Raw genomic sequence first — 14,169 nt, 5'->3', positions numbered from 1 at the left:
TATTTCTGTTCTTTCTGTTTTACACCAACAGACGTTCACATCATCACCTCTTCCTGAGAAAAAGAGGAAAAACTGTCGAGTTTTGGAGAGAAAATCAGTAAAAGTGACAGAGAAGAAAGTCCAGAGTGTAATTTAAATTCTGCTGATGGGAACGTTGGGATATAAAGAACATGAGATTTATGATGTTAAGTTTGGATCGCGTTCATCGCTTTCCGTTCTCCTGATCCGTCCGTGGAGATCCGAGCTAAAAAGGAGGAAAATCCAAACGAAGGAGAGCAGTTTGAGGTTTTATGGAAGAACAACGGAGCAGCATTGTTTCTGCAGCGCCCCGCGCCGCACGCAGGGGGCGCTGCAGAGACACCGGCGGCTCCAGGTTCACTGGGTTCAACCAGCTGGAGGCTTCAGAGACTGATTGATAATTAATAAGAAACCAGCATGTTTGTAAATGAAAGTGTGATGTCATCGATGACATCACCGCTAAAATCAGAAACTGGTTACTGTTGAAAAGTTGGTCAAAATATTTACTCATCAGTTCTTATTTCTCTATCTAAATAAAAATAAATGCTGAATAACTAATCAAAATCAATTTTGATGAAAAAAATAACTATAAAAAACATAAATAAGTAAACTTAAAAAAACTAAAGTTAATAAATACAATTACCTAATTAAAAAAACAAAAATAAAAAAGTAAAACGAATTACTTAACAGATACAAAATAAAAAACATAATATAAATAAATGTATCAGTTAGTTAATTAAAAAACAAAATACTAAAAAATGAACTAAATAAATAAATAAATACCTGTGAATAATTGTTAAAACTGTTACTGTCAGCAGTCATATTGCATGTTTTACTATTCAAGCCCCGCTGACACACACACACACACACACACACACACACACAAACAGGAATAACTACAAGAACAATCAGAGATCCAGACTGCAAAACCAGTAAAACCAGTAAAAAGGTTCTTCAACCTGAGCTGAGCGAGGAGAAACCAGGTCGATGGAAGAATGAGATGACGAGATAAAAAAGAGAAGAAGAAGAAGTAGGAGGCTTTGCTGCATCGCTCTGACCTCTGACCTTTCTGGGAAAACTCCAGATTCCCAGACAGAATCATTCAGTTCACCTGAGCAGCCAGAGGAGCACGGCGCGGCGGCCATGTTTGTTCACACAACACAAGAGAGGGGAACCATAAGGGGGGAACCATAAGGAGGGAACCATAAGGAGGACTCACACTCGGCCCAGTTTGGGGTTGGACTGGAAGAGAAGCTCTGGGAGGAACTGCAGCTTGTTTCTGTTCAGGCGTCTGCAGGGACAGAAACAACATGGAGGTTAGGACCAGGTGGACCACACCTGGACGCACCAATCAGACCTGTCTCCTGCAGGTTGTCAGTGATTTAAAACTCCTCATCATCACCTTCATCCTCAGATAAGACTGAGTAAAAACTTTTTGTTAGTTTGTTTTGGGAGAAACTGTATGAAAACAGAAGAAAGTTGGGTGGAAGAAAAACTTCCTGACCTCATTAATGTCTGCCAGGAATGAGAATGTGAGCGATGTCAGAGTTTATGTTACACATTTTACTGATAAAACTCAGTCAGGTTTAACACACACAGCTCCAAAAAACACCAATACAACTCTGAGGGAAAATAAGAACAACCACAAGATTACATCAACCGCCTGAGATGAGAAATTTATTTAAAAAATCTATGAGTAAAATAATAACAATGACAATAATAATTCATGCTGGGTTTGTTTTTGATTCACTCTGATTTGGAAAAACAGAGAAAAGAAGCCAGTAAAGATGGAGGACAAAATTTAGCCACAAATAAAGGTTTTAAGTGTTTTATCAGCTGCGGCTCTTGCAGCATAAAACATGTCAGATGTTAGAGATGTGTCTTCTCCTGGTTCCCATGTGAGCAGAAGATAAACGAGGACAACGCGAGCGGAGGGAGTGAGCGCGTTATCAGGCCGGCTGAGAAATGAGGCGTGGATGGGAAAAAGAGATGCAGGGCTGGGTCACGGGGTCACGGGGCATCGAGTTAGTGTTGGAGAAGACACAGACACAGACCTCTGACCTCCGAGACAGAGAGAAAAATCCTCCTGGACTTTCACTCTGATCCAAGCAGAGACAACAACAAAGACATATTCACCGTTTCTGACTGGATAACCTGATGGGAGGAGATACTCCACATGAAATTATGAAAAAACACAAAATATTAACAAATATTTCAGTCTAGTTTCTACTGCAAATACCTTAGAACATTTAAAATAAGACAAATCTAACTTACAGGTAACTTTTCAGGAAGATACAGGAGCTTGTTTTAAGTAAACAGTTCCTTAATATTGATGAAAACGTTCTGGCAGATTCAGGATTTCCTCTAGTGTATCATCAGCCTGGCAGCCGCCAGACTTTACTTGCTCCCCACCAGGCTTATAAATTTCTTTCAAGAGTATTTTTTATGTTTGCCTTTTTTAAAGTTGGTGTTTAGGTTTTGTTAATAATATCTTGCCAATAACTCATAACTGCTAAGTCATATTTTGACATTTCCTGTGACATTTAAACATTTTTTAACTCAAAAACATGGCAGCTGCTGGTGAACCGACCGCCAAGTTTTCTGTGAAAAAAAAATCTCAGATTATTTCACTTTTATCATGAAAAAATGTCTCATTATGAGTGAAATAATCTGCTAATGGAACTGGTACTTTTTTAAAATCAACACTCTCATTGATATTGACTTAAAAGCAGCTCTTATATCTTGCTGAAAAGTAAAGGCTGAATAATAATTTAAATACAGTAATTATTTTAACTTGATAATGTGAGTGAAAATAATCCAGAAATGTGTTGTTTAGCTGTTGAAACAGTTTTTATGAGATAATTATTTGGTTTAAATTACAGTATAAAATTAACTCAAGACAGAAGAGCGATCAGCACTAAAAACAGATATTCTAGCTGACTTTCAAGTTAAACCATCTGTGCAGCATCTTTATGAGGTTTACATCAACCTCCATCTTTTTACAGTTCTTAAATTCAGATTTAAGTCAGAGTAATAAAACATTAAAACCAGAAAAAATTCTTTTGTTGTAGTTTTGACCCAAAAGTATTAAATATTAAATATTTCTCCTCATCTTCAGATCAGCAGCTGATCTCCATTTACAGATAAAACCAAAACATTTACAGACTAAACTATCTGAAATATGTGACTGTTTAGTTTTTACAGGGATAAATGTGGATTCAGCCTCATCCTGCAGGTGTGTGTGTGTGTGTGTGTGTGTGTGTGTGTGCGCGCGCATGCGTGTGTGTGTGTGTGTGACTCTGAATCTGCTATATCAACAAATCCCAGAGCAAATCGCTGAGCAGCTGTAGGAAGCTGAATACGGTCCTGCAGAACTTTTCACACCGCCTAAACTTTTTTCCTGTCATGTCACAGCAGAAGCTTAGAACCACTGGAAGAAAAACTAAAATTATGACTGTAATCTTCTGAGATCAAAAGAAATCTGAGAAAAAAAATTTGGAAATTGAGAAAAAAAAGTCAAAATTCTGAGAAAAAGTCAGATATTGAGTTTAAATTTGGAATTATTTTTTTCCCAGCAGCCCTAATCGTTACGAATGCTGCATTCACACCAAACATGTTACTGTTGTGATCTGTGTTTTCTGTGTATTTATTTTGAAGTTTTTCTGTGTTTATTAGCCTGTTCCCCTGTGGGTCTCTGTCTTCCCTGTTGATTGATCCCAGCTGTGTCTCGTTTCTTCGATTTCCCTCCCCGTGTATTTAGTCCCACCTGTTGTCTTTGTCTCTTGTCGGATCCTGGTCGTGTGGAACCAGCCAGCTTCCCTGTGCCGTCGTGTGTTCATTGTTCTCTCCCGTGGATTATTGTCATTAAATCATCATCTTCACTTCATCCTGGCCTGGCTGCGTCTTCCCTCACCTCACCAAAACCCACAGATCATGACAGTTACGCGCATCAAAAACGCGTCCGATGCTTCGAGGTCGACGCGTGTTTGAATGCAGAGGCCTGACATTTTGCTCTACATCAACATGTTTCTGGTTTGCATTCAGTCTGTGTTGAAGCGCAGCGAGGGCGTGTCAGGCGCCCTAGCCGTTGTTTTCCATTGCCGGCATATTTCTTGGAAGCGCTGGACGCATCAAGTGCTCAAAACGCCGCGCTAGATTGCTGAGGTGCGGCTGACATGCGAAATGCGTTTGGTGAGAACGCACCAAAAAACGTTTGTGCGTTTTAAACCGACCTTTATGTGACAGTAACTCAAACCAGAGCGTCATGGCGGCGTCAGATGAAACAGATTGTTGATTTTCAACATTTTTTAAACAAATAATCTGAAAAGTGTGGAGTGCATTTCTATTCATCTCGTTGTGAGTCAGTAATGGCTGGCTACGCGTCTTCTGGGTTTTTCTGCACCAGAACATCAGCTTCCAGAACTGCCAGGTGCTTTTTATTTTAGGGTGTTAGAGTAAAATCCCAGCAACACTCACTGGAAAGAGTTCAGGGTGTGAATACTTTGGCTGGATGTGTGAAAACTTACAGCCTCTCCAGCAGCCTGAGGTCCTGGAAGGCTCCTCTCTCCAAGACGCTGATCTGGTTGTCCTCCAGGTGGCTGCAGCAGACAAAACGGCACAGAGACCATAAGTATTCATACCCCTGGACACAAGACCATTAGTATTCATACCCCTGGACACAAGACCATTAGTATTCATACCCCTGGAGAAGAACCTGTTAGTTTTCACACTCTACAGAGCAGAGAAATGTCCCGTCTGGCTGCAGCAGACACTTCACCGGCTGAGTAAACAGAGAGTCAGCGGAGCGAACAGATCTGAAACCAACACTCTGCATAACAAATGTTTTAATCTAGTCAGCCAAAACAAATAATTAACATCCAATTCTTTAGAGCAAATTTCCCCCATTTGTCTCGGGGCTTTCATGTGGTTCCTGCAGACCAACATCTCCAGCGTTCCTGTCCCGGCTCTGTGTGGGACGCGCTGCTAAGGTTTTCCAGATGGAGCCGACAGAGCAGAAAGAACGTCTCAGCAGACAGCAGGGCGGAGGATTTCTGTCCTATAAGAGCTAAAAACGAGGAAACAGAGGAACCGAAACGCATCAGCAGTTCTACCAACCCGTCGGGTAAATTAACTTGATTTTGCTCTTAAAATGTCTAAGTTGGTCTTTAATGGTTCCATCGTTATGTTGTTGCAAGTTGGGGTATTTTTGTGTAGATTTGTTAAATTCTGCAATATTTGGCCTGAAGATGTCTCACTGCTGCCCTCTGTGGTTGAACAGTGGCTACTGCAGGTGAGTTTTCCTATTGGTAATGGCTGGGGGCGTAAACCCAACGCTCAGGCATAACACTTGAAAATCACTAATGACAAAAAAAATTGCTAGATTTATCAACAGCCACTTCATTTTTGTTGTTTAAAGTTGTTAGATTTGTTGCAGGTCACATTTTTTTAAAGTTGCTCAGAGAACCCAAAGTGCTGCGCTGAGTGTGAAACCACATCAACCATCCAGCTTCTCCTGAGCAAACTCCAGTTTTCATTAAATCTGGATTTGTTTCTGAATCCAGTCTGGAAGAGATCTGGGATTGTGAGGCTGCCAGAGATGCTATGCTAACCGTAGAGTTAGCAGCAGCCAGATGGGAAACTGCTGGATGCTTTTAATGCGGCTTACAGATCAACTTCTGATGACGAGGCTGGAGATTCCCAGATAGCAACAAATCAGGAAACTAGAGCTTTTATTTTGTTTGCAGTATTTTCCGCACTATAAGGCCCATAGAATAGACGCTACAGTAGAGGCTGGAGTTACGTTATGCATCCACTAGATGGAGCTGCACTAAAGTGAATGTCAACAAAACAGTCCGACTCCGGTCAGCAAGGAGAGCCTTCTGACCGGGCCGGGGCCGGACGATGTTCACCGACCATTTTCACCCATAGAAGAAGAAGAAGAAGCGCGCGGTGCATGCTGGGATAGTTGTCAGAACGCTGGTTTGTTAATAAAGTTTGACTGACCTATCTACCTACCGACCGTCTGTAATCAGGTCGTCTGCAGGTCGTTTAGCACCAGGTTCTCCACCAACATGCTGTGGGCGAACAGAGAAGGGCGGCTGCTTACCGTAGTTGCTAGACCTGTTGTGGCTCAATATTGGTCCATATATAAGGGGCACCAGATTATAAGGAGCGCCTTATAGTGCAGAAAATACGGTAGTCTATATTATTGAGAGGCAGCAGAAACACCAAATCAGTTTTATTTTACCTGTTAACGCCGTCTTTAAGCTAAAATAATTCATTTATTCACAGCAAGGAAAACTAAATGAAGTTTTCCTCTCAGTCTGAGTCGTGACTGAATTAGTAAGAATGCTTTTATTTTGTAAAGATGCTGACTTCACGAGTGAAAAATATTTTTACTCAGATTTAATGCTGACACGTTAAGAACCGCCCACAGACGTCCTGGATAATAAAACAAACGCACCTTATTTCATCTCAGGTTAAAGGTCAAAGTTTCGTCATAAAACCCGAGTCAGAGTCACGAGTGTTTGTCTCTGGGTTTCACTGTCACACGAGACCCGTCAAAGTTTGATGCTCAGTTTTTTGTTTGTGCCTCAATAATCAATAAATTAATTGATTGCATGATAAATTAAAATGAGTTTGATCATTCGCTGAAAAGATGGCAGCCAGAACAAGCCGTTAGCTTGAACTTTATTATCCTACCTGCCCCTATTGCCTGCTGTCCCTGTCTAAGCTGAATGATCAATAATGTTATAATGTAATTTTGGTTACTGAGGCTGTTGAACGGTTTTTCGTTCGGCCGAATGGCTGTTAGCTCTGAATCTTCACTTGGTGTGAATATTTTTGGTTTCCCATTTTTCCCAGGACTTCTCCTCCCAGTTTGGAGGCGAACGTCGCAGCAGTTCGTCTCTGACCACAAGAAACACACCGCTGGCCTCTCACACACACCTACAAACGCACACACACACACACACACTCCCCTCGCTCGCCCCTCTGTCTCTCCGCGCCGACACAATGAAATCAAACACTGCTTATTGTGATTCAGATAAAAAAATCAGATGAAGTGAAAATCGTTTTGGAGGAACTCGTTTCTCTCCTCTGGGTATTTTTATCTGCTGCTCTGGTTAAAACGGAGCGCATGCAGCCAGCAGTGATTATAGTTATTAAAGCCCTTACACACACATACACACACACATACACACACACACACGTTTACGTGGCTATCTTTGTGGGGACTTTCCATTGACTTCCATTCATGTCTACATCCTAACTCTAACCAACCAAAACTCAATTCACACCTTAGACCTAAATCTGACCCCCGACCCAAAAGCAGCGTAGGCTTCGGACCCACAAGGAGCAGTGGGTCCCCACAACATAGTGTCAGGAAAATGGTCCCCATACGGTATTACAAACACACACACAAACGCAAACACACACATTTTAGGCGTAAACAGTGAGAGCCTGTGAAGTGAATTAGGGCAGCAGATAAGCGTCTCGTTCTGCTGAGGTCAAACGTTTCAATGATCAGGAAATAACATGAAGAACCAATCAGCAGCCACGTTATTTCACCATGGCTCAGTTAAAGCAGGAAACAGATGAGTACAGACATTTCAAGCACTGCGTTCGTTCGCAGATCACGCTCCTGTATCTTTCTACGTCACCATGGAAACCACTTTGTCTTTCACATTAATTTATTATTTAGTATTCTATATTTGTGGTTATAATGTGACAAAATATGGAAAAGATCATTGAATGTGAATAATTTTTTAAGCCATTGTAAATCTGGATATTAAACTCTTTGTTCGTTTGACCTTTCACTGCCAACAGTTGCGCAGAAGTTGTAAACCGTCCTGATGCTTATGGCTGCTATGCTAGGTTAGCTTAGCTTGTAAAAGTTTGCAGGGCCCGTGCATCGTCATTGGACCTGGAAGCCTCGTTAAGACGTGGATCTGCTTGGCCCTTTAGGCACCCAGAGGCCCGTTAGGTAAATATAACAGCACCTTAATTACTGCAGCATGGAGGCATGAAAGTACAGGCTGCAGAAAAACACGGAGCAGAAGCATTCACACCTCCTGAACCTGGATAAAAATCCAAAAACTGGAATTACAAACATAAATCTAAAGCTGCAGAATGCAACTTTTTTATTGTTTTTTTTAAAGTGTTTTTACATATTTCATAATAGTATAAGAAAAATAAAATAAAACTCCTCTGTCTTCTTACAGTGCTAGCTAGAAGCTACCAATCAGAGGCAGGAGGCGGGTCTTAGCGCTGTCAATCATGCTCAGACCACAGCTTGGTCTGAGCATGCTCTGGTCTGAACCATCCATCTGCATCTCCAACACAAAAACGGTTTTCCTGTAACGGTAAGTTGTTAGCACATTTAGCATTGCTAAATGGAGGAGGTTGATTGATGGTGATAAGACCCGCCTCCTACCTCTGATTGGTTGTTTTTGGTGCATTTCTTCAGACGTCAGCAGCTCAGGAAGGAGAACGAGATTATACAGTGAGATAGTTATCACACTGTCATAACATAGATGTAGCTTAAATATGGATAACATTTATTTTTGTAAAAGTTACAAAAAGTGGCTTCAATGGAAACACACATTAGAAAAACTCAGGTTTTCAACTGGTTTCTCAGTCGTATCTAAATTTGTGTATTTAGCAAAAACTGCAACGGAAACATTTTTTTGCTTCAGACAATTATAAATATGTCATGTTTACATCCATTACATCCATGATTACCTTGCATGAACAAGTTTATTCATGAAATTTTAATTTAATTTCTTATTTAATGGAAACAGAACAATTGCAGTCCAGTCTTTTTAATATTATAAAAGTTGTAAAAGTTTTGCACCCATTTGTAATGGAAGTGCAGCAGCTTTTGTGAAAGTGATTTTATTTATTTTTTTATAATTTCTGTATTTTTTTTACAAATAAAGTCTGAATGGTGCGGTGTGCATTTAAATCCAGCCAATCGTCTGGTTGCAAATCTTCTTGGCTTGTCTGCACTCAGGCAGGCTGGATGGAAAACCAGCTCATGATGCTGCCACTACCATGTTTCACCATGGAGGGGATCAAGTAACATTTGTGTTTCTTAAAATCAAAAGAGAACAAATTAACAGGAGAAAATGTGCAGAATCTAAAGGATGTGAATACTATTTTATGAGAGATTTATGCAGAGCTGAATTTCTGGAAGCTCCAGGATCTTAAACTGACAGCAAAAGTGGAGCAGAGCAGATACGATGTGAAGATATTAAATGTATTTCTGCCCAAAGAGACGTTTGATTTAAAGCAGGAAGATGAAAGATGGCTTCCTAATGGAGAAGGTTTTAGACTGAAAAACAAAATAGAGATAATTGTTTCCTGCAATGTTTCCTTTTGGCTTAAAAGCCGCTCAAAGAATCTATTCCCACTATTAGATTATTTAGCTTTTTGAGATCAAACTGGACTTTAAGGTTCTTTGAAGTTCTTTAATTCTTCTCATAAAAGGTTCATTTCTAGTAAACACCAGACCTGCCATCACATTTCCCAGGAGCTATGAACATTTTCTATTTTTAGTTACAGAGAAAAAAGAACCAAACTTACAGAATCCTGAGGTTCTTCAGTCCAGAAAAGTCCACTTTAGTGATTCTGGTGATGTTGTTTTTGTTTAAATCCCTGCAGAGAGAAACAGGAAGGTTATAAATCTGACATGAAACAAAGCAGGTGCTAATGCTAATGCAAACTCAATCAATGTTTCCCATTTTCTCTGAAATGTGTTTAACTGAAGGCTAAATGTGAAGAAACAGTTTGGTATAGTGCAGGTATGCAGGGCGTAAAGGTGGAAAATTCACTGTCTGCTTAAAACAGCAAATTTTCTTACCTTAAACTTACCTTTATCTTTGGAGGTAAAGATAAGTTTTCATCGGTGTAGACTGAGCATCTGCATAGAGCAGCATGAAATAAAAAATGTGATTGCTGCACAAACGTAATGTAATGTTAGATTTGGTTAATGTGGGAGAGCTGGTTGACCTTTTTGCCTTTAAACTTTCATTAATATCTTCAAATCCATAGCAGCACAAACACAATTTGTGCAACACAACAAAATCTTTGCAGTACAAACTTTGACAAGATTTGAAGAAAGATGGGGGGATTGATTCACCCTTCATGACCCTTGGTAAAGGAAAAGGTAATTATATTTATATAGCACATTTTCAGCAACAAGGCAATACAAAGTGCAACATCTACAGATGTTTCCAATGTGACAGTGGCACAAACAAAAATTTTTGCTGCACAAAAGCTACATGTTTAGTTGTTAAACTAAATATTTAGGTTTAAACTAAATATTTAGTTAGCTAGCTTAGAGCTAACAAAATCTTTAGCTTGCTCCGACTTAACTACATATTTAGTTTGAAATTGTGACATTTATGACTGAATTAATAACATTTATAATTGAATATACCTCATTTTACTCTTTTATGACTAAATAACCAACTGACTTTCTAACTTCACCATCGGGCCCCATAAACACTTGAGTATTTGAACACTGATGACGTTTATGGCTTTAATTTTTCAGCATGTCCATAAAACCCTGGGCTGGTTCTGTTCTGGTACCAGTCTGGTTCTGTTCGGCCCGGGTATGTTCCGGTTCTGTTCCGGTGTTTTTCTGCATCTCTCTGAATGCAGCAGCAGGATGAGCGTGAGAACGGTAGGCACAGCGTTGCAGCCCACACACATGCACAGAAGCACGCTAACATGCTAAGACAAACAGAGCGACGCCAAAGCACACAAACACTCCAACTGCTCTGATGGCAACAACATTTTGGGCAAAACTTCCAAAAACCCGGAGACGTGAACGAGGGAAACAATCATCTTCTCCTTCCATCAACAAATTAAAAGCTCGTCGCATTTCCTGGACGCCATCGGAGCAACGGACACACCGCAACACGAACTGACACCCTGTGAGTGTGTGTGTATACACTGGCTCCCTGTAAAAGAGTCTGATGTTTATTGAGAGGAAATCAAAACACACACACACACACACTCATGTTTTCGTGTCTTGTGGGGGCTTCATATTGACTTCCATCCATTTCTACAGCCTAAACCTAGCCCCTGACCCAAAAACAGCATTTCCCTCATGGACCAGGATTTGTCCCCACAAGAAGCAGTGGTCCCCGCAACTCCTCAATGCAGTCAGAAATGGGTCCCCACAAAGATATAAAAACCAGGTTCACGCACACACACACACGCACACAAAACATGCTTCTCATAACACACCTAAACATTTAGAAATCTGATTTAGGACCATATTAGGTTTCAAAATGTGAGCTCTAAGAGGAGCCAGGCTGGGACTGGGAGCCGGCCCGACTCAGTCCGGCCTGGTCCGACCAGAACCGGACCAGCTCCCGGCCCAGCAGGAGGTCCCGGACCGGCCCGGGTGCCTCCTGATTCCCACGCTGAGCCAACCAGCAGTCTGATTCCTGACTCAGGATTCCTGGCGTGTTTTCCTCTCAACGCGACGATAAATCAGCAGCGTCACGCTTCGCTCGCGCCGCTTTCATCACCCTGATTTCCAAACACACATGACGCCGTTTCTGTGAGAAACTCGACGATCAGACGTGAATCGGTTGGCAGCCAGATGGGGATCTGGTTCTGGTTTAAACAGCCGAAGAATAAAAAGCTTTCCGATCAACTGGCCTCATGTTTACTACTAATGGACGCGACAGCAGGGCAGCTTTCACGTCTTCTCACAGCCAAAAACATCCGGGCTACACCTTTAATTATCGCTTTGACTCAGCCCAGCTGGGTCAGAACCAGAACCAGTCAGATCAGTGAAGGTCAGAAATCTCAGCTTTGATGGAGGCAGTTAGTGGCACTTTACTATATTGGAGGGCGTCAGAGTAAAAGGGGCAGCATGCATGAAAATCAACCCGTCCCACATCACTGCCATGCACCACCGTGTCCAAAGCAACGGACACCTGACTCCAGTCCGCTTTAATCTGACGCCAGTCTGCTTATTGGTGTTTGGGTCGGTGAGGTGTGAACGCTAACTGACCTCTGACCTCTGGTCCTCCAGACCTCGGTCTGGGTTTGGTTGAACTGAACTCTGGTTCAGTTTGAATGTGAACACCAAGCGGACCAGAGACCGCTCCAAAAGCAGGAAGTGGACTACAGCGCAGGGCATTCTGGGTAAATACAAACTCACACCTGGATTAACAATAATCCAGGGTAATACCTGAACAAATAGCAGCCAATCACAGCCAGAAAATTTATGCTGAACAAACATGGTAATTAAAAAAACTGTAGAAAATGTACCTACAAAAATACTTCAGTTTTGTATCCTGAGAGTATTTAGTAAAGAATAAAGATATGCTTTATTCTTACCTTTGATCCAAACTGTTGCTGGTTTAGTAGACTATAAATATTACCCATCTTAGGTAATATTTATTTTCATTCATTTTACTTTTAAATACGACCAGCACAGATGGTTTTAAAATATTTAGGATTTAACGGAGGTACCAACATTTGATGTTTACTTTGTATATTTGTGTTTCCATTTTTTCAGACTCCAGATGAATCATTTCTTCAAAAGTCAAATATTTATCATTTTTTCTCAATTCCTGTCAACTTTTAACATTTTTAACACCAAAACACGGCGGCTCCAGCGGCTGCTGCCTGTTTTATCCTCCATGATGAACTCCGTCTTCCTGTCGCGTCTCGTTCACCCCTCCATACACTTCCTCTCTAATCTCGCTTTTTAGTTCATCTCTTATCGCTCACAGCTTCACAGTTGACCAAACTATTTTCTACGCCTTCCTCTTGTCTTTTATCTCCATCTCTCCTTTTTTGTAACCGCTGGCTGTTTTCCTTCCCTCTCCACAGCTAATCTCTCCATCTCTCTGTCGCTCGCAGTGGGAACACCTCCTCCTCCACAGAGACGCGTCTGCAGCCAAACAAACGGACGCCGTGCAGCGTCAGGTGAAGGAATCGGCACGGTCAGGATGACGAGTCCAGAGAGTTTGACGCAGCCCAGGTGATCCAGGTGAACCATGGATCCAGGTGTTTGGACCCTCCAGGTTTGACCCGTTTCTGTTTTTCTAACCTTTGTTGTCCTTCTACAGCAGCAGCAGTCGTTTCCTCTCTTCCTCCCTCCATCGCTCTCTGCGTCCGTATCTCCATCTGATCCGTTTTTATCTTTTCGCCAGCCTTTGTAGTTCTCCGTCCAACGCCTGGTTTCCTAATGCATCCACTTCCACTGCTAATCTCTTGTTATTTTCCACCGGGCCCTGGGAGCCGCGTGCCGGTCGATAGGTAAGCCCAATTTGGCTCTGAGCCTCCCAGCTGCGCCAGGAATCCTAAATGCCTTCTTCCTTTTCCCTCTGAGCTCCAAAGCTCTGTCCCGGTTCAACTGGAAATCCCCCGCTTCAGATGCTCGGACCCCATCAACCTGAACGGAAACTTTAACGACAGGAATCAAGCGCCGACGCTCCAAGACGGATACAAAGCAACCGTTTGACTTGGGAAGGATCCGGTTCTAAATCGTATTAATATTCATAACAAAGATGGGAAACTGGTTCTTTATGAACCATCTGAAGCTTTAAGACCAGAGAAACAGACGGAGGCGTCGCTTTGGAGGACAGGCATTTAGGAGCTTAGAGCCAATAAAATCAGACTCCATTAAATGTTTAGTGGAGCTGAAAAACAGACATGTTTATAGTTTCTAATCTGATATTCAACCATCAGATTTTGCTCTGGCTATCCAGCTGAGTGCAGTTCGCTCCACCGTCATCAAATCCAACAAACTAGGTTCAAACGTTGAGCAGCAAACACTTTAGTTTGTGCTGCGATCTTTTTAGAGACATCAGTAAATGTCTCCAGAGGTCATGAAAGGCCAACGAGCCCCCCAGCCCGTTCATGACCTTTCATGACCTCTGGAGATATTTATTAGTATCTCTAAAAAAGAACATTATTTGCTTTATTTTTTAGTATTGTTTTCTTGGCCTGCGTATTCGCTCTGGGAGTTTCAGCCAATCAGCGTTAAGGAAAAATTTTTATTATTTTTAAATTAAACTCATAATTCAGATTCCTCTGTGGATCAGCTGGTGTGTCTGAGTGAGCAGATCGGCCGCCAGCGCCTCCTGCACCGCCTCCTGCTCCGCCTCCTGTCTGCAC

The 14,169-nt window shown here is 41.8% G+C and overlaps 1 protein-coding gene across 1 annotated transcript in view; it reads right to left on the bottom strand.

The window, feature by feature from the left end:
- Positions 1-1,182: 1,182 nt before the first annotated feature.
- The window catches only part of LOC106935799 (slit homolog 2 protein-like), a 46,578-nt gene continuing 33,591 nt past the window's right edge, over positions 1,183-14,169 (bottom strand). Inside the window, exons 3-5 of the mRNA XM_015016474.1 lie at positions 9,604-9,675; positions 4,545-4,616; positions 1,183-1,309 (exon numbers count right to left, since the gene is read on the bottom strand). Coding sequence (XP_014871960.1) covers positions 1,234-1,309; positions 4,545-4,616; positions 9,604-9,675 — 220 coding nt within the window. The 3' untranslated portion in view covers positions 1,183-1,233. The remainder of the gene's footprint in view (positions 1,310-4,544; positions 4,617-9,603; positions 9,676-14,169) is intronic.

Source organism: Poecilia latipinna, unplaced genomic scaffold, assembly GCF_001443285.1.
Source record: "Poecilia latipinna isolate Pla-1442-1.1 unplaced genomic scaffold, P_latipinna-1.0 Scaffold2024, whole genome shotgun sequence".
Taxonomy (NCBI): Eukaryota; Metazoa; Chordata; class Actinopteri; order Cyprinodontiformes; family Poeciliidae; genus Poecilia; species Poecilia latipinna.
This window is presented reverse-complemented; position numbering and strand designations above follow the sequence as displayed.